The sequence below is a fragment of the Stegostoma tigrinum genome, chromosome 7, assembly GCF_030684315.1.
Source record: "Stegostoma tigrinum isolate sSteTig4 chromosome 7, sSteTig4.hap1, whole genome shotgun sequence".
NCBI classification, from domain to species: domain Eukaryota; kingdom Metazoa; phylum Chordata; class Chondrichthyes; order Orectolobiformes; family Stegostomatidae; genus Stegostoma; species Stegostoma tigrinum.
The window spans coordinates 99,920,462-99,943,282 of record NC_081360.1 but is presented as its reverse complement, the minus strand read 5'-3'; the positions used below and the strand labels follow the sequence as shown (position 1 = coordinate 99,943,282).

General features: G+C 44.3%; 1 protein-coding gene across 1 annotated transcript in view; it reads left to right on the top strand.

Moving 5' to 3' along the window:
* Nucleotides 1-11,096: 11,096 nt before the first annotated feature.
* The window catches only part of LOC125453760 (indian hedgehog protein-like), an 89,999-nt gene continuing 78,274 nt past the window's right edge, over nucleotides 11,097-22,821 (top strand). Inside the window, exon 1 of the mRNA XM_048533657.2 lies at nucleotides 11,097-11,523. Within this exon, the coding sequence (XP_048389614.1) occupies nucleotides 11,215-11,523 (309 nt within the window). The 5' untranslated portion in view covers nucleotides 11,097-11,214. The remainder of the gene's footprint in view (nucleotides 11,524-22,821) is intronic.

Genomic DNA, 22,821 nt, shown 5'->3' with positions numbered 1-22,821 from the left:
GCATTTTATGGGACGGATGGTAAAGATGGCACAGCGACACTATCTCAAACCGTGAAAAACTCCCATTGACTGATAGAAATACACACTGCAGGGCAGCTTCTGAAGGACAGAGCCAGCAGCAACAGAGACAGACAGGAGACAACATTTTACAAAGAAGGTGGGACTGAAAGAGATTGAGATAAATTAGAGAGAGAGGCAAAGGGTAGGGGAGGGAAAAAGAAGCCGTGAACTAAAGTGGAACAGTCAAATCCAAAAGGGAAACAAAAAGCAAAATAAAGGATGGGAAAGGAAAGATTGAAGAGAAAGTGAAAGATAGAAAGTGATAGAAAGGAGAGACACACAAGCCCATTGAAACACAATTTGAATAGGAGCAAATTATTGCTGATGCTGGAATCATTACCAAAAACAAAATGTTAACATGTCCTCTCTCCATGGATGCTGTCTGACCCACTGTCATCTCCAGCATTTGCTGTTTTCAGTGAAACCCAGTCTGAATTTTGTAAAGAGTTCACATTGTTTAAATTTTAATTTCTCTGGTAAAAGAAACTTTTCTCTGTAAATCCAGCCTCATTCTGTCCCTGTTAACTGGTGTTTCTTTTTTATTCATTCACAGGATGAGGGCATCGCTGCTAGGCTAGCATTCATTAACCATCCCTAATTGCCCAGAGGGCAGTTAAGAGTCAAACACATTGCTGTGGGTCTGGAGTCACATGTAGGCCAGACCAAGTAAAAATGGTGATTAGGAGATTCATCAACTAGATGTGTTTTCCCCCGGCAACCAACAATAGTTTCGTGGTTAACTTTACATTCTTACTTCCAGGTTTTTATTGAATTTCACTACCCTGTCATGGCAGGATTTCCTTACAACCTCAAGAATGTGGGAACAGGCCCTTTGGCCCAACAAGTCCACACTGACCCTCAGAGCACCCCACCCAGACCCATCCCCCCATAACTCACCTAATCTTTGGACTGTGGGAGAAAAGCAGAGCACCCAGAGGAAATCCATGCAGACACAGAGAGAATGTGCAAACTCCACACAGCTTTTCTGGAGCTACGAGGGAGTAGCGCTAATCACTGAACCTCCGTGCCACCCCAGGGTCTCAGGCTGTTACCTGGGTCTCCAGATTTCTAGTCCAGTGACCATACCACCAGGTGTTGCTTGTTGGAGATATGAATGCAGGACTATAGCCATGTGGTGGACAGAGTATGTGGCTCTCATTGTGGGATCTGGGGAGTACACAACTGTGTTTCGCTCTCTTTAGAAATGGTTCCAGTCTTGGGTTGGATCAGGCAAAGAGACAAGGACCTCAAAGCACCTCTGTGAGTTGACAAGGACCTCCGTGAGGCCATGATGTTTTTCCTAACTGGATGGTGAAAAGCAAGAAATGGGATCATCACTCGGTTTAAGACCTTAATGATCCCATTGCTTTAAATAACGATGACCATTTGATGAATTAGGAAGCAAAAGAACTTTACAAAGATTTCACTGTCAATCTATAGCTCTATAGCCAGTTTCTGTCGAGAAACCTAAAATCCACGAGGGACAAATTTAGTTGTTTATCAACCTGCGTGGACATGTTAAGATACCCCGCCAGAGCAGGTGCGACTTGAACCAGGATCACTTGGCACAAAAGTGAGGACACTACCACAGTGCCACAGAATCTGTAATCACCCAGCAATTAACACAACAAGTGAGAGCACACAAGGACCTGTTCAGGACTTAAACCTGAAACCTCTCGCATGGTCATTCATTAAGTGACCGAAAGTGAGGATCGTATCCCTAAACCAACAAATCAGCCAAGAACTCAGCCTTTTAAAAACAAACTACCAAGCTAACCAGACAGTGCTGAGACATCACTTGTTTGAACACTTGGGAGTGGGCATGCAGTCAGTGCAGGTGTGAATGGCATTGTGGAAGAACCTGGTGTTGAGGAAGAGTCATCCCCAGACATTATGCTACTGTCCCATTTCCATTCCTCCTTCCTCCTCTAACCAAATGAACAAAACACCCAATTAATACAATTGAAAGGGCTGCCCCACCACGGACACAAAAACAACAAGGAAACAGGGGAGGGGATGGATGTGAAATGGAGTCGACCAGGGGGAGATGAAGCTGCCCAGGCCCTATGGTGCCCATGGAATTCAGCAAAAAGAAATCTGGGTTGAAAAGTAATGGTCTCAGGAAAAGTATGTACAAAGCTGTCAGGTTCAAAAAAAATCAAAAGCACAAATGCCTCTTTAGTGAGGGAAACCGCTTACGCTTGCAGGGTTTAGCCTCTCTGTGGATCTAGATTTTGCGTATCTAGTCTTTGGCCTATATGTGACTATAGCTTTGGTCTATATGTGACTATATTCTTTGGGCTATATGTGACTCCAGCTTTTGGCCTATAGGTGACTATAGTCTTTGGCCCATCTATGACTCTAGCCTTTGGCCTATAGGTGACTATAGTCTTTGGGATAAATAAGACTCTAGACTTTGGCCCATGGCTGACTATATTTCCACACTAGTTTAGTTGAAACTTCATTACTTCCTGAAGAAGCCTGGCAAACTGCTCAGCTATTTAAAGTACCAGCAAGAATTTCAAGATAGGCAACAGGAGGGTGGCCACAAAGTGCTGACCTCATCAGTTACCTGGACATCCTGTGAATGAACATGGAAATCGGTTTGCTTCATGGGGAATTGGTTGAAGGGATGATTATTGGTCAATGGCACTAAATCATGTCTCTCCCAGTAATCCAGAGATCCAGGCTACAGTTCCGCTGACATGGATTTGAATTCCAAAACTTGAATTCAATAAAGTATTGAATTAAAAGCTCATCTAATAGGGAAGGCTGTCTTCAAAACCCATCTGGTTGACTAATGTACTTTGGTGAAAGGAAACCTGCCATCCCTAGGCCTACATGTGAATCCAGATACACAGCAAGAGCTTAAGTCTTAACTGCCCTCTGAAATGGCCTCATAAGAAAGATAGAAAAGAAAAGTAGGCCATTCAGCCTTTTGAGCCTGCTCCACCAGTCTATATGATCATGACTGATCATCCAGTTCAGTTCCCTTTACATACCTGCTCCACACGTCCTTTAGCTTTTTAAACTATAGCTAAATCTTTTCTGAAAATATTCTCTGATCTGTGCAAGGACAATTAAGGTTGTCCTTGCCAGTGATGCTCACATTCCCATGCCAGAATGATAATAACAATCCATTCAATTGATCTGCTCTGGTACTGGCTTGAGGCAGGGACCCACAGCCTCCTATCTCATTGAAGTGGGCAGCTATAAACTGGGTGATAGAGTCAAACAATTCTGTTCAATTCTCACCTGTTAAAGGTGTGTATCTGCCCAGGTGCTTATTAGAATGTGTGGAGTAAGTGTGAAAAAGAAATTAACCACTGCAGCACTCCAGGGAGGGGACATGCATGATTATGCTTAACATGATCTCCTCCTCCTCCTGTTAAAATCTGGAAATTGCACGTTTTTTAATGGGACATGGGGGTTGCTGGCTGGTGATGAGTTTCCTTCTTGAACCGCTGCAGTCCATTTGCTGTGGGTTGACCCACAATGACCTTAGGAAGGGAATTCTAAGATTCTGATCCAGTGGCACTCTAGGAACAGTGATATAGTTCCAAGCCAGGACGGTGAGTGACTTGGAGGGGAACTTGAAACTGATGGTGTTTCCAAATATCTCTTGCCCTAATTCTTCTAGATGTACATGGTCGTGGATTTAGAAAGTGCTGGCTAAGGATTGTTGGTGAATTTCTGCAGTGAATTTTGTAGGTAGCGTACACTGTTGCCAATGAGTGTTGGTGATGAACGGAGTGGATTTCTGCGGATGTGGTGCCAATCAAGTAGGCTGTTTAGCCCTGGATGGTGTCAAGCTTCTTCAGTGTAGATGAAACTGCATTCATCCAGGCAGATGGGGAGTATTCCATCACACTCCTACCTTTTGGTCAGGCTTTGAGGAGTCAGAAGGTGAGATACTCGCTGCAGTATTCCTAGCCACTGGCCTGCTCTTCCAACCACTGTGTTTACGAGTTCCATTGAGTTTCTGGTCAATAATAACTCCAAGAATATCGATAGTGGGATCTCAGTGATGTCAAGGGGCCTCTATTGGAAATGGTCATTGCCTGGCTGTTGTGTGGCACAAATGTTACTTGCCACTTGTCAGCCCAAGCCTGGATCTTACCCAGATCTTGTTGCACTTGAAGATGGACTGTTTCAGAACCTGAGGAGTCACAAATGGTGAGTCATTGTGTAATCATCAGTGCGCATCCCCATTCTGACCTTATGGTAGAGGGAAGGTCGTTGATGAAGCAGCTAAAGATGGTTGGGCCTAGGACTCTACCCTGAGGAACTCTGCAGAGATGTCCTGGAGCTGAGATTGCAAATCTCCAACAACCATAACCAACTTCCTCTGTACTAGGAATGACCCCAACCAGTGGAGAGCTTGCCTCATGATGCCCTATGATTCCAGTTTTGCCAGGGCTCCTTGATGCCACACTTGGTTGAATGATATTAAGGGCAGCCACTCTTACCTCACCTTTTGTATTTATTACCAAAAGAATTCCTTAATCATTGGCGAGATCCATGCCTCACTGAGGTATAATAATAATAATAAAAAAAGACATTGAGTTAAGCATTAAATAAAATCTTAGCTTTTTTAATTCAATGAATAGTTCGAAGAGCAGTCAATGTAAATCCCAGAGACTCACGCAGAGGAAAGGATAGTTCTGGTTTCTACAGTGGGGTGCTTTAGAGGAACCTGACGTTCTAAGATGTAGCGCCACCCTTTTAACCTGGTTAAACAGCACAGGGTACTTCATGGGAGGTGGTGGAGTAGTGGCAACATCAATAGGTTGGTAATTCAGGGCCCAAACTAATGCTTCTTGAGGATAAAGGTTCAAATCCTGCCACTGAGTAACTTAAATTCAATTTATAAATTTCAGATACAAAAACAAAATACTACTGAAGTCAGAAAACTCAGAAAACTAGAGAAACTCAAAACAGAAGTTGCTGGAAAGGCTCAGGAAGTCTGGCAGTATCTGCAAAGAAAACTATCAGAGTTAACGTTTTGGGTCCGGTGACCCTTCCTCAGAATGGGAGAAACTCAGCAGGTCTGGCAACAACTGTGGAGAGAGAAATCGAGTTAACGTTCCAAGACCAATAAGACACTTCTTTCGGGGGAGTTCTGAAGAGTCATTCTGGACTTTAAATATTAACTGTGTTTCTCTTTCCACAGATGCTACCAAATCTGGAATATAGAGGTCAATTTTGACAATGATCGTGAAACTACCCTGGATTGCTGTTAAAAACCCATCTCATTTACTAATGACCTGGAGAGAAGGATATTTGTCTTTCCTACATGTGACTGTAATTATCCTTCAGAAATGGCTGTTTGAAACATTCAGTTCAAGATCATCAAGACATAGGCAACAAACACCCAACAAAAATTAAATAAAGAAGCAAATTGACACCAAGCCACAGAAGAATATATGAGGATAGGAAATCATAGGCTTGGTCAATGGGATACATGATAAGAACATAGAACAGTACTGCGCAGTACAGGCCCTTCAGCCCATGGTGTTGTGTTGAACTTTTACCCCAAACCTAAGGTCTATCTAACCTCCACCCCTACCTTATACTATCATCCATATGCCTGTCCAATAGCCGCTTAAATGCCCCTAATGAGGCCAACCCCACTACCCTCTCCGGCAATGCATTCCACACCCTGACCACTCTCTGAGTAAAGAACCTACCTCTGGTGTCTCCCCTATATCTACCTCCACTCACTTTAAAACTATGCCCCCTCATAATAGATACCTCCACCCTAGGAAAAAGTCCCTGGCTGTCCACTCTATCTATATTTCTGATCATTTTGTACAAGAAGGTGTGTGTGAGGGGAAGATTTAGCAAGAGGAATCTAGATACGAGGGCTTAGGCAGATGAAAGCTGATCGTCTCCTTCTTCAGCATTTTGCCATATTATCTCCATAATCTCTTAATGCCATTAGTCTCCAAGTACCTTTTTTTAAAAAAATTCATTCACATTATGAGGGCAGCACTAGCTGGGCCTGCATTTATTGCCTGTTTTCACATTGCCGTGAGTCTGGAGTGACATGTAGGCCAGACCAGGTAAGGGTGGCAGCTTCCTTCCCTAAAGGTATTAGTGAACTGGTTTTCCGATGATCAGTAACGGATTCATGGTTATTATTAAACTCCTAATTCCGTATTTATACTGAATTCAAATTCAGCAGGATTCAAACCAGGGCTGCTGCATTAACATTTGAGCAATAAAACCACTAGGCCATCACATCCCTATCTGTGATCTGTGCCTTGAAACTGCTCAATGACTGACTTCCTCTGCAGGAGAGTGACCAAAGATTCACCACGCTCTGAGTGAAGAAATCCCTCTTCATCTCAGCCCTAAATTGGCTGCCCCTTACTCTGAGGCTGTGTCCCCTGCTTCTAGACATTAGAGAGGAGATCTATTTGAGGTATGTAAGATGCTGAAGAGGATTGACAAAGTAGTCGTGGAGCAGCTGTTTCCTTTTGTGTTGTAATCTCGAATGAAAGGTCATGGTTTTAGGATGAGGGATGGAAAATTTAAAATGAAGATGAGGAGAAATGAGATAGTAGGAACTGCAGATGCTGGAGAATCTGAGATAACAAGACGTAGAGCTGGAGGAACACAGCAGGCCAAGCAGCATCAGAGGAGCAGGAAAGCTGACATTTCGGGCCTACAGCCTTCTTCAGAAAAAGGGTCTTCATTTTCTGAAGAAGGGTCTAGGCCTGATACGTCAGCTTTCCTGCTCCTCTGATGCTGCTTGGCCTGCTGTGTTCATCCAGCTCTACACCTTGTTATCTTATGAGGAGAAATGACATCTCTCAAAGGGTTATGGATTTGTGGAATTCACTCTCCCAGTGTATTTCTATTTCTTTATTCATGCACGGGATGAGGGTGTCACTGACCAGGCAGCATTTATGGCCCATCCCTAACTGCCCAGAGGGACGTTAAAAGTCAACCAGTTTGCTGTGGGTCTGGAGTCACATGTAGGCCAGACCAGGTAAGGATGGTAGGTTCCTTCCTTAAAGGACATTAGTGAACCAGATATGATTTTCTGACAATGCTCACACGGTCATCATTAGATTCTTAATTCCAGACATTTATTGAACTCAAATTCCACCATCTGCCATGGCGATATTCAAACCTGTATCCCCCAGAACATTACCTGGGTCTCTGGATTAACAGTGATAATACCACAAGGCCATTGCCTCCCCTAATGGTGCTGCTGGACATTGAGTACATTTAAGGTGGAGATAGACAGGTTTTTAATTAGTAATGCATTGAAGGTTTATAGGCAGTGGGCAGGAAAATGGAGTTGATGTCGAGATGAGATCAGCCATGAATGTTACGGAACATGCAGAGGGGCTGAATGGTCTATTCTTGCTCCGCGTTCCTATGTTCTAGAAACTAGAAAACCTGGGATAGCTAAAGGGTAGTTTAATAGAGGCATTTGAAATTCTGAAGGATTTTGTTAGTGTGAATAAGGTGAAGCTATTTCCATTGGCAGATGGGCTGCAAAGTAGAGAATAAAGATTTAACAAAATTGGCAAGACAAACAGAGGTGAGAGTGTTTCTGGTGTAAAGAACTTTTATCATCTGGAATACACTCATGGAAGCTGATTCAAGACTAGCTCATTTGGAATAAATGTTTGGAAAGGGGAAAACTGCAGCGAGAGTGCAAGTGAATGGGAATAATAGAATGGAACTTTCAGAAGACGCAGGCAACATTCTGACTGGGAAATATTTTGCCGTTTCTTCAGTGTGACTGTACTGGGACTCCATCACTGATAGCAGTTCAAAACGGCATGACTCCACCACTTTCTCCAGGACCACTCGGGATGTGCAATGAATGCTGGGCTAATATTGACCTGCAAATCCCACGTGTGAATTAAAAACAAACGCAGGTTGGGCAACACAAAGAGAATGATTGCCCCCCGTGCTTAAAGTTTCCATAAATCTGGAATGAATTATTTGGGAAGATAGGCATCTTTGATCATTAACTTTTTGGAAATTATCCTCCATAGTAGTAGCACCCAAACATTCAGGGAGACATGTAGGACGCAACCAATCAGACAGCTCGTTCTGTGGCCGTCCAACCAATCAGAGAGCTCTTCATGTAGGACCCAACCAATCAGGCTATTTGTCCTGTCGCTCTCAACTAATCATTAAGCTCGAACAACAATTCTCCATGTAGCAGAATATTAAGAGTTGAGCTGTCACTGTTCATGAGTCTCAAACAGGGAATTTGGATATTGGGATATTTAGACCAAACAGTAAGAGTATGTGAAGGATTTTACAACACACTCAGCAGACGACCTGACTTAGACAGTGTCTATATCGGAAATGGACCCTTGTCTGGTGTAAGTTAGCTCTATTGTCTATCCCCGCTCTAAAACACAGTGAATGGGACGAGCTTTCGAATTCAACAAAGTGACGTCAGCTATATCGGAACTGACATTCATTATAGCACAAAAGGATGCCATTCGGCCTATTTTGAGCGACATTTGGCGTATGGCTGAAAAGCAATCAAGGAAACAGCTATAATTTCAAACGAGTTGGGGACATAGGGTTGCGGCCTGTCCGCCTCCCAGCCTGGGAGATGCATTAACCATTGGGTACAATCCTGTCTCCACACCCCCCACCCCAGCCACAACTGGGGCCACTGTCTGATAGCCCAGTACTGTACAGTTCCTGGGGGACTCTGTCTAATAGCCCAGTACTGTACAGTGCCCAGACTGAGGGGCTCTGTCTAATAGCCCAGTACTGTACAGTGCCCAGACTGAGGGACTCTGATAGCCCAGCACTGTACAGTGCCCAGACTGAGGGACTCTGTCTGATAGCCCAGCACTGTACAGTGCCCAGACTGAGGGGCTCTGTCTAATAGCCCAGTACTGTACAGTGCCCAGACTGAGGGACTCTGATAGCCCAGCACTGTACAGTGCCCAGACTGAGGGACTCTGTCTGATAGCCCAGCACTGTACAGTGCCCAGACTGAGGGTCTCTGTCTGATAGCCCAGTACTGTACAGTGCCCAGACTGAGGGGCTCTGATAGCCCAGCACTGTACAGTGCCCAGACTGAGGGACTCTGTCTGATAGCCCAGCACTGTACAGTGCCCAGACTGAGGGTCTCTGTCTGATAGCCCAGTACTGTACAGTGCCCAGACTGAGGGGCTCTGTCTGATAGCCCAGCTCCGTACAATGCGCACACTGAGGGACTCTCTCTCTCTGTCTCTCTCTGTCTCTGTCTCTCTCTCCAAAACTGGACAATCTCTGACCGTACAGAATTGCAGATTCTCACCGCAGCAGTGGACAGACGGAAGGGAGAAATGACTGATACTTCAGTGCCGGCCAGATTGTCTCCGGAGTAAAAAGGGTGAAAGCCTCAGCCCGAACCGAAAACAAAAACTATTTGACTCGAAGTCTGTTCATTTTCCCTGGAAAATATATGTGGACACTGACGAATCAAAGTAAAGAGGACGGAGCCCGGCAGAAATCTTGCGGCGAGACCAATAAGCTGGTCATGATGTGTAAGGAAAACCCAGGTCTGATCTCTAAATCTGGTGATGAATTGAATTGTAACGAGTCTGTGCAAAGGGAGAGACTCTTTCTCTCTTTCTCTCCACCTGTGATACAGGGCACCAGGAGAGGCTGGATTTGGGACAGCACGGGGTGGGGGGCAGGTGTGGCTTCAACTGGGAGGAGGGAGGGAGTGGGAGAATGTTTGGGTGTTTTGCTGTGGGATGGATGTGAGAGAGGTCTAGAGTCCTTTCCCCTGTGTGTGTGTGTGTGTGTGTGTGTGTGTATACACACGGGGGGAGCGAGTGGTCAGGGGCGCGGTTGGCAGAGAGGGTGCGGTCTCCGCAGGGTCGGATCTCCGGGAACTTCCAGCGGCTGTGACTGACTGCCGAAGCCATTCAAGAGGTTCAGGCCGGAGGTCCCGCTCTGACTCCCTCTCTCTCTCTCTCTCCGCGCTGAGCCCAGGGGAGGAGTGATTAGTTACCGAGTGCTATCCCAGGGGGACTCTCTCTCTCTCTCTCTCTCTCTCGCCCCCGACTGATCCCGCTGTCCTCTCTCACTACCTTAATCATCATTTGTCACTTTCCTCTCTCACTTGCTGTTCCTTTTTCAATTTCAGTCACTGTCATGTCACTTTCTCGCCTGCTCTGAATCTTGTATCTATGTCTCCCTCTCTCCCTGGACCTGTCACTTGCTTTGTCGGTGTCTGAGCAGGAAGGCTAACCCTCTCTGTTAGGCTCTGCCTTTATTAGGGGTTTCCCTTCCCCATTCATGAGCGTATATCCCTGAGGGCCCCCTATCAGTTTCACCTTTTCTACATCTCTCCTGGTTCTATCTTGCTCTCCCATATTTCTGTGACCTCCCTTTTCATCCTGAAACCTCTCTTCCTCATCTCTCCATCTCCCTATTCTTGCTCCCTCACTCAGTCCCTCTTTAGCAATCTTCCTCTCTCCCACCCTCTGGGTTACCGCTGTCTTTTCCCACCGCCCTCATCTCACTCTCATTCTATCCGTCTGCTATCTTTTCTACCCCTCCACATCATCTTTCTGTTCTTTTCTGTTCCTCGGCATCATCACACTGTTTCTACGCCTCAATTACCGCTATCTCTCTCTCTTTCTATCTCTCTGTACCAAACCCCTCTCTATTTCTCTCTGTGTCCCCCTCTCCCTATCTCTCCATCCACCATACCCACCCCTCTTTCCTTATCACTCTGGACAGTCCTGCTGCATTTTTGTCCGTTTCCAGCTGTTAGGGCTCCAATTCACGGGGTAAATCCCTCCCTTGCCCCTCTGCCGGGGTGTTTTGTCCTCTTTATGCGGTGACTGAGCAGCATTGGTTGCAGGAGCCGGACAAGGGACAGCGAGAGAGTGAGAGAGAGAGAGAGAGAACAAACAGCTGTCCCCGCTGCGCTCCTGGGGACGCGGCTCCCCTGAATGGAGAACAGCCGGGGCTGGTACAGGGGGTTAACTGAGATCCCCTTGCGCTGCTTTTAGGAGGTATTAGCAAGTACCTTCCCCCCCCCCCCCGACCCTCCCTCCCACCCCCGGATCAAGGGGTACGGGAGTTAGAAAGAGAAAGAGAGGGGAGGTTTGTAACTGGCAGTGCTGATCTGAGAGAGAGAGAGAGAGAGACCCGTGTACCATGAGAGTTCACTGGAGTGTGTCCTTAGTCCTGGTCAGCGGCTGCTCTCTGCTGCTGTGGCCCGCCGTGATGACCTGCGGGCCGGGCAGGGGTTACGGTAGCAGGAGAAGGCACAACCGTAAACTCACGCCGCTCTCCTACAAGCAATTCATCCCGAACGTGGCCGAGAAAACACTGGGAGCCAGCGGCAAGTCTGAGAGCAAGATCACCAGGAACGCGTCCCGCTTCAAGGAACTAATTCCCAACTACAACCCGGACATCATCTTTAAAGACGAGGAGAAATCCGGTGCCGACAGGCTGATGACTCAGGTAAGGTACAGAGATCAAAAATCTCCAGGAAGGGGCTGCATCTCAGAATTTGAGGCTAGGACATTAAATATATTTCCCATTGCGGGCATAACCTCAGAATAGAGGCTCACACATTTAAGGCAAAGATGAGGAGGAATTTCTTCTCCCAGGGGTTAGTGAATTTGTGGAATTCTTCTCCACAAAGGGCTGGGCAAATACATATTTTCATAGCCGAGAAAGACATTCTTAATCATTAAGGGAATCCAGAGGAAAGTAGAATTGAGGATTATTAGATCAGCCATGATTTATTCAATAGGTACTTGATGGGCTGAATGGCCTGGTTCTGTTCGTACGACTTGATAAAATCAGAGCATGGCATTCAGCCCTTCCATCTCTCCCTGTGCTGGCCCTTCAGAGATCTCTACAGCACGCCCCCTCCTTGTCAGTTTCCCCTATTCTGAAATTTATTAATGAACGTGTTTCCAGCCCCACCTCCGTCAGATCCACACCTCAACCAAATGTGCGTCTCTCAATCTCTCTCTCGTTTCCATAAAACCCGGTGCCCTTCTGAGTAAAATCGGACTGAGCGTTTTACAGAGTCTCAGTCATTAGTGGCGAGATTTTTCTCTGTAGCCCTCCGTGAGGAAAAATACAAACATACAAAGAGGTTGTTCCGTTGCTTCCTTCGAACTGAACTGCAGAGGTGCTGAACAATTCGACCCATCGTGTTTAATACTTTCCCCACGGCTCCTCCACACCATTCTCCCTCACCTCTTCTGAGCACCATACCTATAGCCACATCTATTGCAAAGTGGTTCCACACTCAGGGTGTAAAAGGATCTGTTTATTTTGTTTTCAGTTATTCTTTCAAAAAAAACAGGATTATTTTTATTTAATATATGGGAAGCAACACTCAGTCCTCCTCGGGGTCACTGTTTTAAGGTCCAGCTGGTTTGTTTACTTAAATCCCTGCAAACAGCATTTGCCCTTTGCTCTTTGTCTATCTCTCTGAACTAGGTGAATATTTAGTGATAAGTTAGAGAAAAGTTCTTCTACCTCTGCGGTCGAATTAAGATCTCAGTTATATATAAATCCAATTTCTCTCAGAGTCTCCTAAAGCAGGCCAGTAAAAATGATCCCAATTATTCAATATTTCCACTCCAGAGCGGTGTGTATTTTTTTAAGAAAAAATATTATTTATATAACAGGAGATTTGTTTAAGCGTGCTTTGGGTTATTCCAAAACAAGAACGCGCTGTCTTTATTTTATTTTCCCTGAAGTGAAGCGGAAACGTTGGGTCTGTGTGCTGTTTTTAAAGGCAGGGTTTATTTCCACTCCTCACTCTGATAAATCGACAATAACCTTTGTACAGTGAACCAGGAGCCTGTTGTCAGGCAATCGGGCCGGAGTTCAGGGTTAAGCGTTTCAGTTGAGAGCAGGATCAAGGCTCTAGGGCGCCTGGGCTGAGTGACCCTCCTTGGACCGGAGCATCACATTTTAAAAAGGCAGGGGGTTAAAGAAGGGGTTCGGTTTTCTCTAAAAAAAAGTGCAGACATAACTAGCTTGAAAGTTAATATCTGTGTAAATTTGCAAGTCTGTGTGTATGTGTTCAGACAAATGTTTGTGCATGTGTCTGTAAATGAGTGTGTTTCTGCCCATGTGTCTATTAGTTTCCAGAAAGTGTGTGCATTAGTGTATTAATATGTGTGTATGTGTGTGCATTAGTCCTGTTTGTGAGTGCATATGTGCCCTGTGAGTAAGTGCGCATGTATCAATGCCCTGTTTTTGTAAGTGTGTTAATGTTTTCTCTGTGTGTATTAGTGCTCTATCTGTGTGTGTGTGTGTGTGTGTGTGTGTGTGTGTGTAAATGTTCTGTTTGTGTGTGAACATGTCTTAGTGCCATATTTCTGTGTGAGTGTATATATGTGTGTATGTGCATTAATGTTTGTGTCTATCAGTTTATGTGTCTGTTAGTGTTTGTCTCTATTATAGTGTGTGTGTCTGTTGATGTACATGTCTGTTAGTGTATGTGTCTGTTAGTGTATGTGTCTGTAAGTGTGTGTCTATTAGTGTGCGTCTCTATCAACTTTGTGTATCCATTAGTGTACGTGTCTGTTTGTGTATGCGTCTGTTAGTGTGGGTGCCTGTTAGCATGTGTGTCTGTTAGTGTCCTGTTTGTATGATTGCATCTGTCTATTTGTATTGAATTTGGTTGTTGCCTCTGAATCTGTGTGTGTGTGTATTTCACATGTAGGAAATATCAGTGTACATTGTGTGCATGGCATAAGATTGTCCTTCAATAAAAATCATTAGTGGCTCTGATTTCATGCAAGGGTATTGTTCAGTTCAAGATTTCAGTTACACTTTTGAGTGTTATTATCAATTATGTTCTGGAGCTTTCAATCTAACACTGCATCCTTCAGTTCACCATGAACAATCCAAAGCACATTCACTGGTGTTTAAAAAAGAAAATCCTTTGAATATGAGGGCTCACTCACTGGGCCAATATGTATTACTTATTCCTAACTGCCCCTTGAGAAGGTGGTGGTGAGTTGCTTTCCTGAATCACTGCAATATATCTGCTATAGGAACACTGTTGTTAGGGTGGGAGTTCCACAATGTTAACCCAATGACAGTGAAGGCATAGTAATATATTTCCAAGTCTGGATGGTGTGTGGCTTGGAGGGGAACTTGCAGGGAGTGGTGTCCCTAATCACCTGCTGCCCTTTTCCTTCTAAGCATTGGGTTCCCAGGTTTTGGCCCTTTTGTCTTTGTGAATAGCTACAGTATATATTACAGCAGCACTGGAGGGTGTAGATCTATAATACTGAAGCATACACTCATGTATTATGGGCGTTGCTTAAATCTTATGCAGGGCTGTTGGAGGGTTCATGAATCTGAGTTAACATTGTGTTAACTAGTTAATATCCTTAGGTATAATAACATCTGACCACACCCTTTCACCTCACTGATTGTACAGCTCTGCATATCAGATCAACTAAAGGAAACATATATTATTTGGTTCCAGATACCCACCCACATCGCTCAAAACAAAATTATAAACTGATGAAGGTGTCAGCAGAATTATCATTCCAACATTGAAGAGTTCTTTTTTTTCTATTCCTGTTCTCAATCATCATTCAGTCAGATTTCCTTCAGTCAGTCAGAATTCCTTTTCCACAGACTTAGAGTCATAGAGTTGTACAGCACAGAAACAGACCCTTTGGCCCAACTCATCCATGCTGACCAGACAACCTGAATTAATCTAGTCCCATTTGCCAATGTTTGCACCTCTGAACGCTTCCTATTCATGTACTTATCCAGAAACCTTAGTACATAGAATATAGCACAGTACAGCACAGGAACGGGCCTTTCAGCCTATGATGTTGTGCTGAACATAATGCCAAATTAAACAATTCCCTTCTGCCTGCCGTTGGTCCATATCCCTGCATTCCTTGCATCTTCATGAGCTTATCTAGAAGCCCCTTAAATGCCCCTATTGTACCTGCCTCCACCACCAACCCCTGGCAGTGCATTCCAGGCTCCTATCACTCTCTGTGTGAAATACTTGTCCCTCACATCTTCTTTGAACTTTGCCCCTCTCACCTTCAATGCATGCCCTCAAGTATTAGAACATTTCAAATGAGCTTTTAAAAGTTGTAACTGTACCAGCCTCCACCACTTCCTCTGGAAGCTAATTCTATACACACACCACCCTCTGCATGAAAAAGCTGCCCCTTAGGTCCCTTTTATATCTTTACCCTTTCACCTTAAACCTATGCCCCTCTAGTTTTGGACTCGTCTCCTCTGGGAAAAAGACCACGGCTGTTCACCCAATCTATGCAACTCATGATTTTATAAACCTCTATAAGGTTACCCCTCAGCCTCCAATGCTCCAGGGTAAAATAGCCTCAGCCTATTCAGCCTCTACCTGTAGCTCAAACCCTCCAACATCCTAGTGAATCTCTTCTGCATCTTTTCAAGCTTCTAAGCTGATGCTCCCAGTGCAGTACTGGGATCCTACTGCAGTGCAGCAGATGCTGCCTTCTGTACAAAATGTTTAGCCAGGACCACACCTGATCTTTCAGGTGGACACAGATGGTAAGTGATGGAGTTATCCCCACTGTCCTGGGAAAATATCCATTGCTCAGACAATAACTTCATCGGACCCATGGTTTATTGAGACTTGTTGTGCTGGAAGCAGCGGGTACAATTCCCTCATTACAATATAAGCTACTCTTTAAAATTGTCCCATTAGCTGTAAAACACTTTGTTGGGGGGGGGTGGTGGTGGTGAAGGAGGTAGGGGTCCGTGAAATTTATTGTATCAAGACAATTCTTTTCTGAGTGAAGATGTTCATTAGGATTAATTTAAATGGATTAACAGCTCCAAACAATTAACAGACAGTGGAATTCAAAGCCTCTCTGATGAAGGGTCTAGGCCCGAAACGTCAGCTTTTGTGCTCCTGAGATGCTGCTTGGCCTGCTGTGTTTATCCAGCTCCACACTTTGTTATCATGGACTCTCCAGCATCTGCAGTTCCCATTATCTCGAATTCAAAGCAAGTTGTAATGTAGAAAATGCAGCAGCCCATTTATATACAAGCCATCAATTGAGGTATGGTTGGTGGTATTCTTCTTAAAATCCAGGGTCGCCGTATGATGGCAATGTGCATTTATACAGCATCCCATTACCTCAGAAAAACAATCGTCAAAGCCCTCTATAGGAGTATTATTGGGTCATATCTGACACATAAGCACACAGTGACCAAATTGGTAAGATGTAAGGAGAGGGACATGCAGATTCAAAGAAATTTAAGGAGGGAATTCCAGAGTTTCGGACTGAGACAGCTGAGGGTGCGTCTGCCGATGTCATTGCATAGTATAATTTGATGGAATTTCTGAGGCAGTGTAAATGCTGGAACCGTCTTTGCCAGGACCTCAGCCTGGCCTAAATCATTGGTTTGTTTTAAAACTTGATTATGACTCTAACATGTTTGTTTATTTTTGAAAAAGCTGTTTCTCCACTGCCTCTCCCCATCAGCCCAGCTGCAGAGATCTGCAGCTCAATCAATCAACTGAATCACCTTTCGCTTCCCTTCAGCAATGGAAACATAAAGACTTCAAAGTAACAAAGCGGTTGTACTTATATATCGCTGTTCCCAATATCCCCAAAGCGTATTGGAGCCCATGTCAAAATTTGTTGAAGTAAAATCATTGTAATGCAGGAAATTTGGCAACCAAATTTTTTTAGAAAAGCATGTAAGATTGAAAATGTAACTAGAAATGCATCAAAGTAAGCAAAATTTGCCCATGAGGAAATTAGGAACAGAAATAGGCCATTGACCTTTGAACCTGCTCCACTATTCAATCATATCATCACTGATCTGACTACTGCACACTTCTACCTACACATCTCCCATGAAATCTACCATCTTGCTTGTGAAGAATCTATCTAACTCTACCTTAAAAATATTCATGGTGATGCTGGTGTGGACAAGGTCAGAAATTACATAGCTCCAGGTTTACTTGTGCTTTACTTGAAAACACAAGCTGTCAGAGTGCTGCTCCCTCGTCAGGTGAATACTAGTTTAGAAAGACGTTATGTGTTAGTGCAGTCTTGGTGGGCTGAATGGCCTATTCCTTTACTGTGCTATTCTTTATTCTTTACTCTCTTAACTCATCCTTTGTAACTTCCTAATGTTATCTTCATATGTTACTTTTGTGTTAATCTTTGTGTCATTAGCAAATTTAGCAATCATGCCTTTGTTCCTTAATCCAAGTTACTTGTATAAATTGTTGATACTCCAGCACTGTTCCCTGTCGCACAGCACTCATTGCATTTTGCTAACCAGAAAATGACCAGTTTATGCCTACTGTCTGTTTCCTGTTACCTAGCCAATTTTCTTTCAGGACCATTATGTTACTCCACACACAAGTCTTTATTTTTCACAGCAACCTTTGATGTGGCGCCTTATCAAACACCTACTGTAAATCTAAATATAATGCACACACTGGTTTCCCCTTTATCCATAGATCATGATACTTTTCAATCAAGGGGCATAGACTTAAGGTGAGACGGTAAGATTTATAAAGGACCTGAAGAACTTTTTCAGACCCTTTGGTCCAACTTATCCACACCGACAAGACATCCCAGTCTGACCTAGTCCCACATACCAGCATATGGGACCACTCTCTGTATGAAAAAGTTACCCCTCAAGTGTCTTTTAAATCTTTCTCACCTCGCCTTAAAGATATACCCCCTAGTTTTGAACTCCCCTACCCAGGGAAAAGGCCTTTCTTATTCACCTTAACTATGCTGCTCATGATTTTCCAAATGTTTGTAAGATCCCTCTTAACCTCCTCCATTCCAGTGAAAAAGGTCCCAGCCAGTCCTTACAATTCATACTGGCCAGTCCCAGCAACATCCTGGTAAACTTTTCTGAACCTTTTTCAATGTAATAATATCCTTCTTATAGTTCCACCACTAGCTGTGATGGGATTTGAGCACACTTCATCAGTGCATTAATGTGGGCCTACCAGATTGACATTACCTCTGCACAACCATTTCCTACTTCATTTTGTTTAGAGCAATGTGTCACAAACAGCAATGTGACAATTATCAATAATCTATTATCACAATCGCTAGGAAACAGGGGAGATAACCCCTCTTCTTGCTAAAATTGGTGCAATGAAGGTTTCGCATCTGTGTTTTGATCTGATTTGATTTACTATTGTTGCATGTACCTGCATGCAGTGAAGGGGGAGGCAATGGCCTTGTGGTATCATTGCTGTTAATTCAGAGACCCAGGTAATGTTCTGGGGGCCTGGGATCAAATCTCACCACAGCAGATGGTGGAATTTGAATTCAACAAATATCTGGGATTATGAATCGAATGATGAATATGAAATCATTGTTGATTGCCAGGGAAAAATCCATCTGGGTCACCAATGTCTTTTCGGGAAGGAAACTTCCATCCTTACTTGGTCTGGCCTACATGTGACTCCAGACCCACGGCAATGTGGTTGACTCACAACTGTCCTCTGGGCAATTAGGGATGGGCAATAAATGCTGTCTAGCTAGCGATACCCTTACCCTGTGACTGGATAAAGGGAAAGGTTTTGTTTTGTGTGCAGCACAGGCAGATCATAACATACAAAGTGTATTAGGGTAATAGAACAGAACAAAGAATGCAATGTTGCAGCTGCAGAGAATGTGTACAAAGAGTGAGATCAACATTAAATTTAAAATTTGAGATATCCATTCAGAAATCTGATAACAGCAGGGAAGAAGCTGTTCTCGAATCCGTAGGTGTTTAAGCTTTTGGAGTGTTTGGAACAGATTATAACCAGGGTAGGAGGATCTTTGGTGATGTTGGCTACCCTCCCGAAGCAGTAATATGTGTAGATAGAGTGGATGGGTGGAAAGCTGGTTTGCTTGATGAACTGGCCTGTGATCACAACTTTCTGTAGTTTCTTATTGTTCTGGGCAGAGCAGTTGCCGTACCAGACTGTAATACATCCAGGTAGAATACTTTCTATTATAATACTAATAAACGTTCGTAAGAATCTTTTGCGGATGTGCCAAATTTCCGTAGCCTCCTGAGGAGGTAGAGGTATTGTTGTGCTTTATCATCTCACCTGAAAGGTAGTCCTTTCACGCTGCAGCGCAAGAATCAGCTTTGTTTCTCTGCTTAAGGAATAACCTGATAGAGGTTTAAGGAAATCTTAAGGAATAATCCCTCTCTGCTGTGGTTTCAATCATTTTCCTAAACTCTGCCTATGAGCCTATATGAGTTCTTTGCCATGCAATGCGGTTGAGGGCAAAACATTGACTGTATTTAAGGACAAGTTAGATATAGTCCATAGGGCTAAAGGGATCAAAGTGTGTTGGGAGAAAGCAGGAACAGGGGACTGAGTTAGAAGATCAGCCATCATCGTATTGAATGGTGGAGCAAGTTTGAAGGGCTGAATGACTTACAGCTGCTCCTATTTTCTATGTTTCTGTGTAGAATTTTAACGTGCTGGTTTGACATTTGTGAACTATGGTGCAAAACACAGTGATCAATAAGCTGAAAGCATACGCTCCTCAATTGTTCGGTTTGTAAATATTTAGCACAGGCCGGAACTGTACAGAAAATTGTCCCAGGGTCCATCAAAGTGAAATATTATGGATACTTGATATGCGAAACGCTCACAGAGAATGCTGGAGAAACATAACTCAAAAGGAGGGCCACAATGGACTGGAAACGTAAAATCTATTACTCTCTCCACAGATGCTACTGGATCTGTTGAGTTCTTCCAGCTTTCTCTGTGTTTGATCAAGTTTCAATCCATGAGTTTCGACTGGATATTCTGGAATCAGATGAAATAGAATGAGTGGGCTACACTGGGAGAAGAATAAAATGTAGGCAGTGATAGAGTGGGGGTAAATATTAGCTTGGACAGTGGGTTGGACTCAAGTGCATTTCTTTAATTGGGAACAGAAACAGAAGTTGCTGGAAAAGCTCAGCAGGTCTGGCAGCATCTGTGAAGAGAAAATCAGAGTTAACATTTCGGGTCCAGTGACCCTTCCTCACCAGACCCGAAACATTAACTCTGTTTTTCCTTCACAGATGCTGCCAGACTTGCTGAGCTTTTCCAGCAATTTATGCTTCTGTTCCGGATTTACACCATTCTTTTGGTTTTTACACTTCTTTAATTGTTTGTTCATGGGATATGAGCATTGCTAGACAGGCAAGCATTCTCTCATCACCCAGGAGAAGGTGGTGGTGGGGATGCCTAGTTGGATGATTATGGTCTGTGTCAGTGCGCCAGCAATGCCCTTAAGAAGTTTAGGATTTTGACCCAAACATAGTGAAGGAACGGTGATATATATTCAAGTCAGGGCGGTGAGTGGCTTGGAGGGGAATTTGTAGAGAGTGGTGTTCTGATGTATCTGCTGGCCTTGCCCTTCTAGATGGAAGTGGCCCATGGGTTTTTGTTTATTCCTTTGAAGCAAATCCCAGGACATCCCAGTTACCAATGGAGTCTTCAACAGGGTAGTCCTACTCTGAAGCATTTGCTTACATTTTATGTCCTTGTAAATCGTTACTTTTGCACACCTTCTTGTGGAGATGACTTCTACCATAATTTCAGTCTAATTCTAAGATTGTGAGTTGAGCTGAAAAGGTTTGAAAGGACATCTAATAGACCTTTAGAAGTTATAAGACTTTTTTAACAGTAGAGGGGAGAAACTATACTCTTTGGCAAGAACATACCAGGATTTAAAGTAAATGTTAAAAGAACGAGAGGTAAAATGAGAAGGCTGCTGAAACAGTCAATTGTTAGTGGCCAGAATGTGCTGCTGAAAATTTAAGTCGGAATGTTCAGAAGGGATAAATACGTGGAAGGGGAAAGTAATTCAGGGCGATGGGGATCGAACAGGATTGGCAGTGCTTGAGACTGATTAGATCCCTGGTTAGATCCCACTTGGAGCACGGTGAGTAGATTAGGGAACCACACATTCAGAAGGATAGATTGGCCTGCGGTTGAGCACAACATAGGTTTACAAGAATGGACCCGGAATGTGGGATAAGTTAAGGGGAAGTTGATGGCCTAGTGGTATTTTCACCAGACTATTAATCCAGAGACCAAGACAATGCTCTGGGGACCCAGGCTCAAACCCTGCCACAGCAGATGGTGGGATGTGAATTCAACAAAAAAAAAGAACCTGTAATTAAGAATCTGTTGAGGACCATGAAATTATTGTTGATGATCAGGGGTATAAACCCATTTGGTTCACTAATGCCCTTCATGGGAGGAAATCTGCCATGCTCACCTGGTCTGGCCTACATATGACTCCAGATCCACAGCAATGTGGTTGACTGCCAGATGCCCTCTGAAATGGCCTAGCAAGCCACTCAGTTGTACTAATTGCTGCAAAGTCTCAAAAAAATTAAACCAGACAGATCACTTGGCATTGACCGAGGTACCAGAAAACACAACACAGAAACAGCCCTGTCAACACTGCAAAGTCCTCCTCACTAACATCTGGAGGTTAGTGCCCAAGTTTGGAGAGCTGCATCACAGACTGGTTAAGCAGCAGCCCGATGTTCCTTACATACACGAGCATCACCATCTCCTGGGTGTGTCCTGTCCCAATGGCAGGACAGACCCAGCAGAGGGGGCGGCATAGTGGGATATAGTCAGGAGGGTGTCGTCCTGTAAATCCTCAACATTGGCTCCAAACCCCATGAAGTCTCATGGCTTCAGGTTAAACTTGGACAAGGAAACCTCCTGTTGATTACCACATAGCAGACTCCCTGATGAATCAGTACTTCCTCCACTTTGGGCAACACTTAGAGGAAGCACTGAAGATGGCAAGGGCACAAAATGTACTCTGGCTGGAGGATTTCAATGCCCACCACCAAGAGTGGCTTGGCAGCAGTACTATTGATCAAGCTGGTCAGACCCTACAGGGCATAGCTGCTAGACTGGTCTGTAGCAGGTGGTGAGGGAACCAATAAGGAGGAAAAACATACTTGGCCTCATCCTCACCATCTGTCCATGACAGTATCGGTAAGAGCGACGACTGCACAGTCCTTGTGGAGACATGATCCCACCTTCACTTTGAAAATGTGGCATTATCACCGTGCTAAATGGGACAGACTTCACACAGCTCTCGCAACTCAAGACTACGCTTCTGTGAGGTGCTGTAGGCCATCAACAGCAGCAGAATTGTATTCCAACACAATCTGTATCCTCATGGCCCAGCATATCCCTGACTCAACCATTACCATCAAGCCAGGGGATCAACCTTGGTTCAATAGTGAGCGCAGGAGGACATGCCAGCAGCAGCACCAGGAATCCCTGAAGATCAGGTGTCAACCTGGTGAAGCCACCAAACAGGACTGCTTGCACACCAAACAGCATAAGCAGCAAATAATAGACAGGGCTAAGTGATCCCACAACTGACGGATCAGATCTAAGCTCTGCAATCCTGCCACATGCAGTTGTGAATAGTAGTGGACAATTAAACAACTCACTGGAGGAGCAGGGTCTGCAAATATCCCCATCTTCAGTGATGGAAGAGCCCAGCACATCAGGGCAAAAGATAAGGCTGAAGCATTCGCAGCGATCTTCAGCCAATTTGATTCATTTCACATGATATCAAGAAACAGTTGGAGACACTGGATACTGCAAAGGCTATGGGCCCTGACATCATTCCAGCAATCGTATTAAAAACTTGTGCTCCAGAACTTGCTGCTCCCCAAGCCACGCTGTTCCAGTACAGTCACAACACTGGCATCTCCCTGACAATGTGGAAAATTACCCAAGTA